General features: G+C 42.8%; 1 protein-coding gene across 1 annotated transcript in view; it reads left to right on the plus strand.

The window, feature by feature from the left end:
- TM9SF3 (transmembrane 9 superfamily member 3) overlaps nucleotides 1–14,125 on the plus strand; it is a 62,533-nt gene that overhangs the window by 32,999 nt on the left and 15,409 nt on the right. The window contains exons 7-10 of the mRNA XM_032949701.2: nucleotides 820–986; nucleotides 2,414–2,508; nucleotides 4,998–5,128; nucleotides 7,509–7,648. Coding sequence (XP_032805592.1) covers nucleotides 820–986; nucleotides 2,414–2,508; nucleotides 4,998–5,128; nucleotides 7,509–7,648 — 533 coding nt within the window. The remainder of the gene's footprint in view (nucleotides 1–819; nucleotides 987–2,413; nucleotides 2,509–4,997; nucleotides 5,129–7,508; nucleotides 7,649–14,125) is intronic.

Genomic DNA, 14,125 nt, shown 5'->3' on the forward strand with positions numbered 1-14,125 from the left:
TTAGTTTATTTATTGAAAACTTTTATGAACGTAGAAAATTTGGTGAACTATAAGTGTGTATATATTTTATTAAGCGGCACTCTCCTTTCCCAATGGATGCCAGATAACAGAGCTTTTGCTGTGATAGTTTTTCCTTAGTGCTATGTTTTCCGAACTGCCTGACATGAGTTTGACACTTATACTTGCGTGACCTCACTCCTGTAGCTTTTAATTTCATATCAATGCAGTGAGATCAATGGAGATTCATTTGAAAGTCTACTTTTCTCATCAGCGATTCTTCATACTTGGGCTCCCAGCCCAAGACAACTTACGTAATATCCATCTCATACAATTGAAGAGCAGAGAATAATTCAGCTTTGAATTCAGGAAAAACCACACTAATGTGCAGCTAGCCAGGGAACGTCACGGTCTGTTATCTTATTAGCCGTCTACAGGTGCCTGCAGGGTGTGCTTTTTTATAATACCAGTGGCACTCCGTGCACCGAGTAGGATACAAACTGCGTAGGTAGTGTGCACCACAACCTGGTAGTCGAAACTTGTTGGGAAAAACTTTGAATGTTGGAGGCAGACTCCTGCTTCTCTTTGTACTAGGCAGTCTTTGGTGAGTGAGCCAAAACGATAATACACTAGACTTGGGCATAGGAGCCACGTCCAGGACTGCGGTCGTGCTGGCTGTAATGTTGCACTCGGAGCCCCCTGACGGAGCCACCTTACCTCTTGATGTAACGCCCACGCTGCTGCTGCTGCCACCGCTACGTTAACTAACGTGGGGACCCGTGCGTGCGCATTTGCGTACGCGTGTGACCCACTGCGTGGCAGGAGCGGGACCTGGGCGACGAGTACGGATGGAAGCAGGTGCACGGAGACGTGTTCCGCCCCGCCACCAACCCCGTCATGTTCACGGCACTCATTGGCTCTGGATCACAAGTCTTCTTCGTCTCCCTCATCGTCATCGTCGTGGCTATCTTCGGAGACCTCTACACCGAGTGAGTGCATGCAGATCGTGGCCGAGGATTCATTGACGCGATGACCAAATCACTCGCCGGTGCACCTGATATCGTCAAGGTTTCGGAAGATTGAGCAGGCCTGAGCCTTAATGTTTGGATGGGGAGAATCACTGCAATGCATAAACCTGGTGTTGTAGGCTGCTGCAGGGCTATGTTGTGGGCAGTGCATAAAATTAATCACTGCTCGACTGTGGCTTGTTTGTGCTCCTCACACCTTCACCTGCTTGCATTGACCATTGGTGAAATATGGTTAAATTACTCCCACAACCCACATGGTGTAGTGAGGGCCTCTTTCATCATTGGGTTGAGACATAGGCTGTACATGTTCAGTGATGATGTCCTTGGTTAAAGCCAACCCAAAAAGCAAAGAAAACCGTTAACTTGTAAATGTTAGCAAGGCTATTTTGGCATCTGTCCACATGCGTTTGAAGATTTTTTATAAGAAATTTAGTTCACATCGCTTCCCAACTTCGACCTCCCTTCGACTTCACTTAGATTCTTACGCAGTGTAGGGGGATCCTATTCGATTAAAACTTTGGGTGTAGGTGGCACGTATAGAGTCGGGGTGGAGTGGGGCTGGCAGAGATCATGGGATCCAAGTGGACACGACTCAGCCCGGCTCTACTTAATTTTGGCTCAGGCCCCAGCATGGGTCTGGTGAGCATGCAAAAACTGCTCTTGGAACCACGAGGAAAAGGAAACTTCACCTCCCCCTGCTTTCTCTCACTTGGCCATTACTTGGCCATCTGTATCCGTAGAGGCCACTTAGTTTAGACTCGCAAGCCATCGAACGTGGGATGGTGGTCCTGCTCATTGGCAGCCCCTAAGGCCGATTGTGGAAAGTTCACAGTTCTCTCGTTGTGACCAATTTCTCCCATGGAACATTCATTATGGTCTCCTCAAAAAGTGGTACATATTTTAGTAACCCTGGAGGATGTTGCACTGAGTTGACTGCCTTGCTAGGATTTTAACGCGCGACCTTTCAAATGTCAGGCGCTCTTAAGTGCTGCTCTGCCCAACCAGATTGTGATCTCGTTGGTGTTGCTGTTTTGCTGCACTATGAGCTTTCGGCTTGACCTTTTGAGCATCCCAGCCACCTCCCTTTCAAAGAATCTCGCCACTGGACAGAGATCCTTTCTTTCCACTGTCTCTTGCAAGACAAATTATAATCTATTTATCTAAATGATCATTTTTTTCAACTTAACATGTTTCAGTCTCTCAACAAAGCCATTATTTACACTGCCACATCACACGTGACGTATAAATAAATAAATAATGCCCATTCTTACACGTGCAATTTGATACTTGCGCCTTGAGCTTACGTCACACCCATCGTGTCCATGTACAATTGCTTGAGCGCGCGGTGTGACTCCTGCTTCTGAGGGTGACTCTTTTTTGTTCGGCAGGCGAGGCTCCATGCTCAGCACGGCCATCTTTGTTTATGCCGCCACCTCCCCCGTGAACGGATACTTTGGAGGGAGCCTCTACTCAAGGCAGGGAGGTAAACGCAGTTAAATAAGCATGCTTTTACAGTCTTTGGCTGCTATACATTTCGACAAGCCACTTTTGTTGAACTATCATTTGTTCCCAGGTCGCTTCTGAAAAAGAGCTGTATGTAGCTCACTGGGCCTTACCTGGTAAAATAATGTTATATCGTGTGTTTTTAAGCGCAAGACATGGTGCTTTGGTGCCAAGTTGATCCAAACACATAATACTGCCCAAGCAGAAAAGTATAACAGGTGACATTTGGCAATAGCCATTGTTCACAGCACATAAAGAAGACATTGCTCATGACATTACCTGTTCTGTACTCTTCCTTTTGGAACAGTGTCATTGGTGGATGCGTGTTTTTGGTTGTTTATGATTGTGCACCACTCTCAGTGTAGAATCACTTTGATTTTTGTTAAACAGGCGACGTGAATATGCAGCAACGCTGATGAAATAAAATGCTGTCATTGACTTGAATCTCGAATCGAGGTGACCTGAGTTTCAGTAAAATTGAGGCATGGGTACTGTTTCTTCTGTATGAGGCAGAGCTGAAGTTTCAGCTTTAAAATAGTTGTGTGCGCTGTGTTAAGTGCATATAGATCTGTAAATGCATAGTGGTCGCAAATTCAGTCAGTGTTCTTCATTGAATAAGAAGTTTCATGCATATCTGGAGATGTATTGTTTTTTGTGACTAGATAACTTTTGCATTGAAATTATTTTTAAAAAATGCTTATTTCAAATGAATGTGTTTAAGTGTAACGGCTTGATATATTTTTTTTCTTAAAGGCAAATCGCATTTACAAATGTCTTGTTACTTTTTAACTAGTCTTTGCGTAAACGGTCCATTGAAGTTGGCTATGTGTCTCGTTATGTAAAATGGGAACAGCATCGCCAGCACAGCAGTATCTTCAAGTTGAACCCAACAATCACGGAGAACAAAAACAATCCATGATTTGGAATCTCTCAAATATTGTTATCGGCCCTTACATTTGCATCCTCGCCATTCAACAGAGCTTTAATGAAAGTTAATTTCAGTCTCTTATTTCCACTGCTACGTAACCTTTCACTCCGCATTTAAAGGACAAGATGATTGTATTCCCAAGTCCCCCATAATTTCCAGAACCGCTACAGTGCCCGTTGCATCTGACGCCTCGCGTGTGAGGTTCTCTAACAATGGACGTGGATCTGAGCCGGAGATAGGATTGTCCAGGGCGGAATAGGGCGTGTGGGAATTGTGCGGGCCGATAACAGAGTACGGATGCACTCGGGTCATTTCAAGAATATCGGATTTTTTTTTTACAGAATTCAAATACAACGTCTGTATGCAAATGTTATTTAACTGTTTGCAGTGGTAAAACATGCAATAGCATTTGTATGTTGTTTATTATTGGATATTTTCTTTTATCGCTCGAGCTTATTTTAAGAATGTGTATTTAAATACACACCAGAACACCTTGTGCTTGGAACACTTAACTGGCATTCGAAGGTCATCCAGTTGATAGTCATCTCATTCCATCAACCTGCAGAGCAAATACAATTATTGGTAATAAAGGTTTTTGGGTTCGATCTCATTAGCTGTCATTTTGTCAACAAACTAAAATGAAGGTATGCCTTCATGCTGTGGGGTTTCTTATCACGCAATATACATGTTTGTATTTTACACCAATTTAGGCCTCGACTGGGTTAGGATATTACATGTTGAAAAAACTAATTTATACCGCAGGGATTTTTGTGCGGTCATTGGTGAGCGTCTTGACAAACTTCCATACTTATACATGTGCGACAAGTTGATTTGCTTTATTGAATTGTACTGCTTAAAATGATATACTTTCCTGTATCTACACATTCAAATGGGTGTTGGATGGTGGTTAATCTCTATTGGTGGTCCTGATTCGGTTATAATAGATTTTACATTTGCAGCAGCAAGCAATATATTCATACGACCACATTATTCTAGATGGGACAAGAACTGCTGTAAACTTCACAGCAAGCATGTGCTGTTATGGTCCTTGAGTCAACATTCCTGGAATTGCTCTGATGCCGATTTGATCTTGGCTGGCATTTAAATAATAATGTAATTGATTTTGCAAAGCCTCACTGAGCATGAAAACATTTTAAGATGTTCTGGATTGGAATACCTGACCTTTTTAAAGTATTTCACACCTGGGAAAAAAATAGCTGGACTTCCTGGATGAAACTGACACATAAGAGCAGATTGTACACAGAGATGGGTCCAGCTGGTTTGAAAGAATGGTGTATCTTCTTAACCTGAGGTCCTCAAATTTTGGGTGCTCTCTGTTGTGGACATTTATATTAATATTCAGGGGAAATGTCACTTCGCGTCGTTTTATATAGCCATACACCGGTTTTAATCTTGGTTGTGTGCCCAGGAGTTGTACCCGGGATCTCGGCATTGCTGGCTCTACAGTGGTGTGAACATCGGAGACTGCTCCCAGGCCCATTAATACATCTAACGCTGCTCCCATCCTTGTGATGTTGCAGGACGCAAGTGGATAAAGCAGATGTTTGTCAGCGCGTTCCTCATCCCGGCCATGGTGTGCGGAACCGCCTTCTTCATCAACTTCATTGCCATCTATTACCATGCGTCTAGAGCGATACCGTTCGGCACCATGGTGAGCTTCGAGATGCCGGAGGGGTACAACGCGTAATGATTTTTGCAAGCAAGGTTGACTTCAAGGCGATATCACTTTTTCAGTTGAGGAGAAGTTGCATTCTCCGATGTTGAGTTGCAAACAACCTGATTGTGACTACAAGGCGTTGGTAACAAGTTGACAGGGCTTTAGCAGTGTTGAACTTTATTGTCAACTTCTTGAGCGAAATGGTCGGACGTATATTGATGCAGCCTGACAGTCAATAGGTTCACCGTTCAGGTTAACGGCGCTGGAGGTACACAGCACTGTCGTTATACCCTACGATGTGGGCAGTGGATAAGAGTTTCCCTTCTCTCCATAACTGATGATTGGTGGGAGAAGTTTTCTTTATGGCAGCCAATGACACATTCCACAGCATCTTGAGAGGCGGTCACATTTAGACGCTTTATAAATCCAAATCGTGCTGTATTCCTCATGCTTGGACTCAACAGAAAAATAAGCAGCTGAATGCTCTGTAGCATTAGTGCTGTTAGCGAGCATCTATGAAGGACTACACAGCACATGAGGGGGTGGGTTTGCCAGCACCACTCCTGGCCGCATTTGTCTCCCTAGTAGTGATGTTTATACATCACACCAGGTATTCATTTTAGGCATAGTCGACCAAGAGGAGACCCAGGACCGGTTCAGATAATCGTCATTGATGTTGGCCGTAGGTGGGAATCAAACTCGGGTTGCTGGGTTCGTAGCGCAGCGCCCCAATCGCTACCACTCCCTGCACCCAGATACACCAATTCTGCACTGGCACACACCCGACACTGACACACCCCCAACTCCGACACCTTACTTGGACCTACACGCAGCACAGATGCACACACCATACACTGACACGCACCTACTGCATTATACACACCACCATGACTCGCACACGGTGTTTTTGGCTATGCCCTTGCATATTAAACTATTGTAGCTTTCATTTTGCAGTGCAATCTATCATAATATAACCTGCATGAACTGCTGCCAAGCTGTTACTTTGTTCGCCAGGCAATCGATGTTCAAAATCCGATTAATTGTTTTTTGTGGAGGCTTGTGGCGTGTGTGTCACTGCATTCTTTTTACCAAGCCCCACTGTTATTCCCACCATATTAATCCCGTAATTAAGTTAACGTGTAGACATGCTTTGAAGAAAACCTATCCGCACACTTTCACAGCTATTGCGTACATATTCTGTGATGTTATTTACACGAGTTGGTCATTGGGTAATATGTCATGGCCATGTTTTCCCAACCTTCTGCCCATATTTGACTGGGCTCCTCCACTAGAGGGGGTGGAAGGCCTTCCTAGTGCACCCTGGTTATAACGTCTGTTACTAGAACCCTTTGAGACTTTTCATCCCCTTTGTAAAGGGGATATCCATGACTATGGGGGCGCCACAGTGCCGAGATATAAACTACCTCGCCTGGTATGCAGGTGGTCGTAGGTTCGATCCTGACCCTGACACCTGTATACTGTATTTGGAGTGTGCATGTTCCCCCCATGGTCGTGTGGATTTTTCTCCAGGTCCCCCGGTTATTCCCTCCGCATTGAGAAACATGCTTTTGAGTATTTGGCGGCTATTAATTTCCACATAAGCCACTTCGATTTAAAGCTTTTGTGACTGCAGGAATTCATATTCTTGGTTCTTTCAGTAAAGTCACATAGAAGGGAAACAATAAGATAATAAAAATATTAAACCAATAAAATTCTCACGACGTTTCGACTGCAACACAAGCAATCATCATCAGGTGTTTTCACACCTGATTTTATATTTGTATTTTATTATTTCCCTTCTACGTGACTTTACCAAAAGAACCAAGAATATAAGCCACTTCGTTGAGCTATCATTTGCGGCCAAGTCGCTTCTGAAATGGAGCTATGTAGCTCAGTGGATATAAGCTCAAATTAACTTCTCCCAAGGGGGTGTACAAATATCCAACTTCAACTGTGATACTATCTAGCGAGGTGGCATTTTCGCAGTCTGTGGTATTCGCTGCATAAATGCAAACGGCATAAGTTTTAGATTTAAAATGTTTGCGCAAGTGCACTCCGTCAGTTGGATTTTTGTGTGTTTACTTGTGAATGCTAGTGCTCTGCGCTTACTGCACTAGTCTAGTTTGACAAGTATTGTTTCCCACTCTTCAGTGACATTTAGACTCGATCCCCTTTGCAACATAAACGTTTAGTAATTCTACATGGACACGTGGGGATTAAGGGGAGAATTGAACTTGGAAGTGTGGCCCAGAGGTAAGTGTCTTTACAGGGATCCCAAGGCGCCCATGAACACTGATGGATTTATCGATTTACGTGACGGGTTTGTTGATTGGTTGATTGTGAATTGACATGCTATTGTTTTGCTGGCTGGCAGGTGGCGGTGGCGTGCATATGCTTCTTTGTGATCTTACCTCTGAACCTGGTGGGGACCATCTTGGGCAGGAACCTCTCGGGGCAGCCCAACTTCCCGTGCCGTGTGAACGCGGTGCCAAGGCCCATCCCTGAGAAGAAGTGGTGAGTTGAGAGAGTGGGTGAGAACAGTGTGAGTGAGCATTGGTGTTTGGTGAGTGATTAGCAGTGTGGTTGAATAAATACGTGAGAAAGTGAGGTAAGCCGGAGAATTGTGTGGTGGGCGGGGAAGTGATGCCACGGGGTTTTGCTTACTCAGTTCAGTTTCAGTTTCTTTATTTTGGTATAGCCCTGTGAGCCATTTGGCTCTTGAATCTGGTGCAACTACAGCAAACAAAAAAACAAAAACACGAACAAGAAAACATCTTAAAGTGACTATGTGACTGTGCAAACAGAAAATCCATGAAAAAAACAGCAAAATATTCCTGAAAAAAGCACCGTACACCAACGCCGTGTGAAAAAATCCCAGTGGGATGCAAGTCAAACAACAACAACCACAACCACAAGACAACTAAGATTAAGGCCATCAGTCTAACTCCGTACTACAACAAAACAAACATGTCCAAACCAAAAAACGTTTTCGAAATCACCAAAAAATAAAGCCATAATTGTAACGTAACAGTGATCATAGGGACTGTGACCGAATTTTTATAATAAACTACTGCACTATGATCCAATGGATCTCTACGGTGGCAAGATGTTAACATCCTCGCTCGGTATACAAGAGGTCGTGGGTTCAATCCCGACCCTGACGCCTGTATATTTGGAATTTGCATGTTCTTCCTGTGGTCATGTGGATTTTCTCCGGGTCCTCCGGTATTTCACTCGACATCTAGAAACATACATTTCGAGTATTTGGCTGCTATACATTTGCACACGCTAAGCCACATAATTGAGCTATCATTTGTGGCTAGGTTGCTACTGAAAAAACGCTATATCGCTCCATGGCCTTACCCAGTAAAATCAAATTTGTTTAGTTTTAATAAAAATAATTTAATCTGGGTTTGAATCTTGGATATTCATTTTATCAGGTTTACACTACTTGGTGCCATGCAAAAATATTATCAACAGCAAAAATGAAAATTGACTGCATTGCGCTGGCCACATCTCCCCATTTGTGTAACGTGGTGGACTTTGTAGTGTTCACCAAAAGCACTTGCCCATGTGGTCTATGGCTTAATGAGGTGGGTCTTTTTTCGTGTACGTCTGAGTTGTGAGTGAATGACATGTTAGTAGGTTGAGTGAAATGCAAGCTAAGTGATTTAGCGTCAGTGAGTGAACGTAAGTTAGAGGCTGTAAGGGTAATAATAGTGCGAGAGGATATGAATGAGTAACTGCAAATAAGCATTGATTCACGGTGTTAACATTCCCCATGCGTGGAGAATAACATTGTGATACCACATTTATTCGGTGAATATTTCAGATACTCATTTGTAACAGGAGGTTCTCGTGTGCCGTCAAAACCCAAATCCATTATAAGGACATGACCACATTTAATTGTAAAGAATACATTGCATAGTTATGATAATGTCTCATGCCTGCTTTTCAAAGACAGTTTCATTGGGTTCTCTGCTTGGGAAATAAAAAGACAGTCAATTTATCTTGGGAGGATTACTTAACTGATAGATTCATTGTGTATTCATGCCACATAGCAACAGCATTACATTTGGTTTAGGAACCTTGGCATAGGTTCTGAGTTTTGGAAACAATGTGCAATTAATTTTTTGCGAAGCCGAGCCCTCTAATCTTCCAAAACAAGCATGCGTGGAATTGCAGATTGAGCTTGTTGAGAGGGAAATGGGATAGCTCTGAACACGAAGCCAATGTCTGTTTGCTTCGCCAGTAGAGGAAGTGCACAGAAATGGGGTTTTGTTCTTTCAATCCAAGGACAGTTATTGGCAGAATTTAATTAATTAACTAACTGAGAGATTGAGTGGTGGTGCAGTGGTTAGCACACTGCGCTATGAACCTGGAAACTTTGAGTTTGATACTTGGCCACAGCTAACATGAATAGTGAACTAAATCTGAACCGCCCCTGAAACCCTGTTCTCTCACCCCCGTCACCAATCACACTGAATAGTATGGTGAAGTATGGTCAAACAAACCCATATCCCCAAAAGGCATGACTCGCCTTTCGCTCATTTTACCAATGCAGTTTTCTTCTGTTTCTCTGGCTCGTTTTATCAAAACATAATTGTTGGTGATCAGTTCAAATCATCAGCTCAATTTTGGAATGAAAGTCACCTCAGTCTCTGATGCAAAATATACATCCATACAGACAAATCAAGATGCAAGTCTGTTCGGTAGATCATGTTATAGTAAATCATTGCTCTCCTTATTGTTTGATATCTTAAAAAACCTCGTGGTCTAGAGATTGGACAGGCAGCTTGGTCATTACCTAAGTAACGCCACACGCGCGCCACAAGCCTCCACAAAAAAGTCCTTGGCGCTCATTTTTTATCTCTGCTGTAGAGATGAGATGAACAAATTATCTTTTCTTGTGTTACTTATTAGTATAGTTGGCGTTTTTTGTGTGCAATGTGTGTTTAGCACAGAAGCAAAAGAGCCTCACATTAAAACATCTGCCCAATAGGACACTAGAAGCTCCTGCTTTCCGCACATTTTCTTGTCTGGAATTTCCTCAATATCTCTGCGGATAAGTTCTGATATAATTAGTGAATGAATGCAAATTGAATCACGGAGAAAACAAAGTGATATTGAGTAATAGCGTAATGATAGCATATACTAAACTGACGGCCACAATATCTCACACGCTCAACTCGCTCACACGGACAGTAAAAATGCGCCCGTGTTTTGCCTCGTAAGCGATGAGGAATTCCTGCTCCGGAGTGCACAGGAAAAGGAAAGTGGCTGGAAACCAGGCAGGATGCACTCATGTGCGATCATGTGATGTGCACCAAATTTGAGGAAACTCATTTATGAAAATGGAGGTTTGCGGCCCAGGTACGCGAGGACCAGTGTGAGCAGCGGTTTGTTGCAAAACATGAACTTCAGTATTGTTATTATGAGACCTCCTTTGTCAGTAACAAGATATAGAAATAGGTTTTACCCTTTTAACTGGCACAAAAACTGACACCTTTATTCAAGGCATCATGTTTGCAATAACCACAACACAAGCAGTCAAAATGCAAACAAAAAAGACAACTCTGATAATAATATGCACTTTTGGCGTCTTCTGGTTCAACACCAATGGAGACTAGGCTCTAAGAAAAGCCGTCTCGGGTGTGGATCAATCAAATTCAAGGACAGTGCATATTATTATCAGAGTTGTCTTTTTTGTTTGCATTTTGACTGCTTGTGTTGTGGTTATTGCAAACATGATGCCTTGAATAAAGGTGTCAGTTTTTGTGCCAGTTAAAAGGGTAAAATCTATTTCTATATTCAGTATTGTTATTTGCTGGTTCTTTTTCTGTGTTCTTTGGGACAGAGGCTTTGTTTGATGTGATTGTGGCTGAGAAAAAGTAATATTCATAGGATTCCAACGCACTTTTAATTAAAATAACGTGTTATGTATTCATCTCAATTTTTTGTTTTAAAAGTAAAAAAATAGATTCAATATAAAGTGTTAGGCACTTTCATAAATAAGTTGGATCTTAGTGGGTCTTAATCGGGTTAAATAAGTAAATCGATCTGCAAAAATAATTAATCAAGGGCTTATTTTTTTTTCGTTTAAATTTTTCAGTTGAGCTTTTTAATATTTCCAATCTTCCATGGGAAGAGCACAACATTACACTCAGCCCACACCGACCGTCGTGGTTACTTAACTATGTTAGTCGCCTACTTAAATACACTGGCTCATGTCGGTTGGTCAATGGGGGAACCAGGACTGAATTGGGGTACGACTCGCCCCGCTGATGTTAGTCATGGCCAGGAATAAAACACGTAGTTTGGAATAAAACTCGGTTTGATTGCTGGAACACACCGCATTGGGTTCACAGTGCGGTTCACGGTGCGCTCACCACTGTGCCACTGCTCCCCCATTCAGTAGCCAGAGCTTGTTAACCAAACATGCACAAAACAATGTAAGCGCTGGTCATTTTATACATGAGACACAGGTCTTGTACAATGCAAATAGCGCTTGTCAAATAAATGCTTGCAGAGGAGTTTAACACAAACATGGGGGTTTTTTTCCCTCTGTGCATAAGTAAATTTGAAAAGGTTATTCAAACACTGGAGTGGACTTTTTGTTCACTCTCAGACAATGTTCACTTCCTCCTGCATGAAATTGAGGCCATAACATTTTTTTTCTCAAATCTCAGCATATTTTTTGGAATGAGTAGATTTTTTTTTTTACATTTTCTGTCGATGCCACAGCCAAGAATATCCACGATTCGAGCAAAAGTGCAGCACGAGTGAGGCCCTTTCCTGAGGTCGGCCTCCTTACCCGTCCGTGCGTCCACCAGTATTGCGGGCAAAAATAAACGAACGCTTCCTCAGCGAGGCCCATTAACCGCTTCCTATTGCCGGGTTTGAATTGTGCAGCGTGCAAGTCCTTCCGCCCTTCACGATATCACGTTTCCAGCATCCATTTTGTCCACTGTCAGTTGCTGTCAAAACGAGTTGATAAATCTGGGTCTTGTTGCATAATGAGAGCTCGGATGGATCGGGTGGAAATTCTTTAAAAGGCAACCAAAATAATTCATGTAAACCTCATGTTTGTTGCAGCGTTGGGAAGGTAACTTATTACTCATTCGAGCACTAAAACCGGCTGAGCCCTCTCCCCAGGCTTCTGACATCTGATGAGGTTGGGTTCATTCAAGGTGGTGTTGTCATCGACTAAGACTTTGATCAGTTAGCCTCATGGTAATTTAAACAGGGAGACACTTTGACTTGTTTGGCTCTAAATTATAGGAATACAGCATTTGTAATGGCAGGAAATTGATCTTGAAGAACTTCTGAATAAATATTGTCACTGCAGGCAAGATGCAGTATTTATTTCAACGATCGTACCATACGGCGGATTTGTAAAACCGACTCCTGCCTTGAAAAGCACAATGCTGTCCTGTCAGCAGTCCATGTCAGGGGTGCTAAGGATCAGAGACATCATGATGACTGGGCAGTGACACTTGTGTCAAAAAAACAACTAGAGAGCACACGAAGAAGTGCAGAAGATGAATGCTCGGATTGCCTTGGGGACAAGAAGAGTAACGCAGAGAGGCAACAAGGTTGACAACCCATTCACTATAAAAACAAATGAATGTTGGCAGGATGTTGTCATGAGAACGCATTATAGGTGATGGATAGCGGAAGTGATTGGATCACAGCAGCTGAGAGGCAACGTGGGCAAAGAAACGAGAGATGAGGTGCATTAATTAAATCGCAGCACTCACGGGAGATGGGAGATGGATTGCAACTATGCAGTGGTGTCAACATGAAGAGGCTGGCAGCCAGCAAATGTTTTTTTTTAAGTGTCCTTGCTAACATTGTTAAAATCATTATTTTCTATTACCGGTAACCAAATGAGAAGAGAAAAAATCGCACGGAGAATTGTCTAAAGCAATAAACATAACATGTATAATAATTGGCAACTAAGGGAGCTGCTGTGATGTAATGGCTAGCACGCTGGACTTACAATCCAGAGGTCACTGGTTTAATTCGTTCTGCTGGCATGGCAGATTAGTTTATGGAATATGTTTTCTTAAATACCTTCCAGCGGTATAAATTTGTGAACCAGTTATCAGGTCACGTGTGGTGGGGTGAAGTGTGGGTATGCTGAAAATGTCTGCTCATTGTTAAAGAGCAGAAAAAATACCCACTGGAGCCCCTTCAAGTGAAGGCTCTTCTGTGAGCAGTGGTGCAAGCAAGCAATTTAAATATTTTACCTTTTAACTCAGAAATTTAGGCAAATGGACTTAGGCCGCCATGGTTTTTTTATGTTCGCACTTGCCAATCGGTGCATTCATTTACTCAAATTCCACTCAGAATGGTGACTAGTTCCTCACTTTCTGAACCGGAAATCGATTCTGACAATGGTTGTCGTTTAACAACCCTTCATTCAAATTTTTGTCTTCTTTAGTAGTCTCGAACGAGGTATACAACTCCTATGAGGGGGCCAGTCTCTATGAAGGAACAACAGCTATTCACTTCCAACAAAATGGGACTTCAGAGGGATGATTAACAGTCAACCTCTCACTTTAATTTGAATTCAAAAGCTCATCATTGTGATTCACATGCTCTAAGCACATTGAATAATCCCATCACAGCCAGTGTTGCTGATACCACCGTATTGCTTGGCCTACTTGTGCCGTTTAGACTCTTTTAGTTGGACCTGTTTGGAACCCGGAAACTGGACTCTGCGCAGCTCCATCTGAACAGGGAATTATTATGACTGTTATCTGGCGAAAACTCGAGTTCCCGCGTTAGGTGGAAAACATACTTGGCCATATTCTGTGAGAAGACGTGGTTTACTTAGCCTTTGACTCTGCGCGTCCAAGGCTCTTGCACACACTTCCTCTTGCATATTTATGCTGGATTTGAGTGACATTTTTTTCTCACAGGCTACATATGTCCGAGTTAAAGAAGTCAATATGTGAGCACTGCAGCGGATATTTATTCCACACG

This window comes from Petromyzon marinus, chromosome 8 (assembly GCF_048934315.1).
Source record: "Petromyzon marinus isolate PM22_M1 ecotype Great Lakes invasive population chromosome 8, UKy_Petmar_22M1.pri1.0, whole genome shotgun sequence".
In the NCBI taxonomy this organism is placed as follows: domain Eukaryota; kingdom Metazoa; phylum Chordata; class Hyperoartia; order Petromyzontiformes; family Petromyzontidae; genus Petromyzon; species Petromyzon marinus.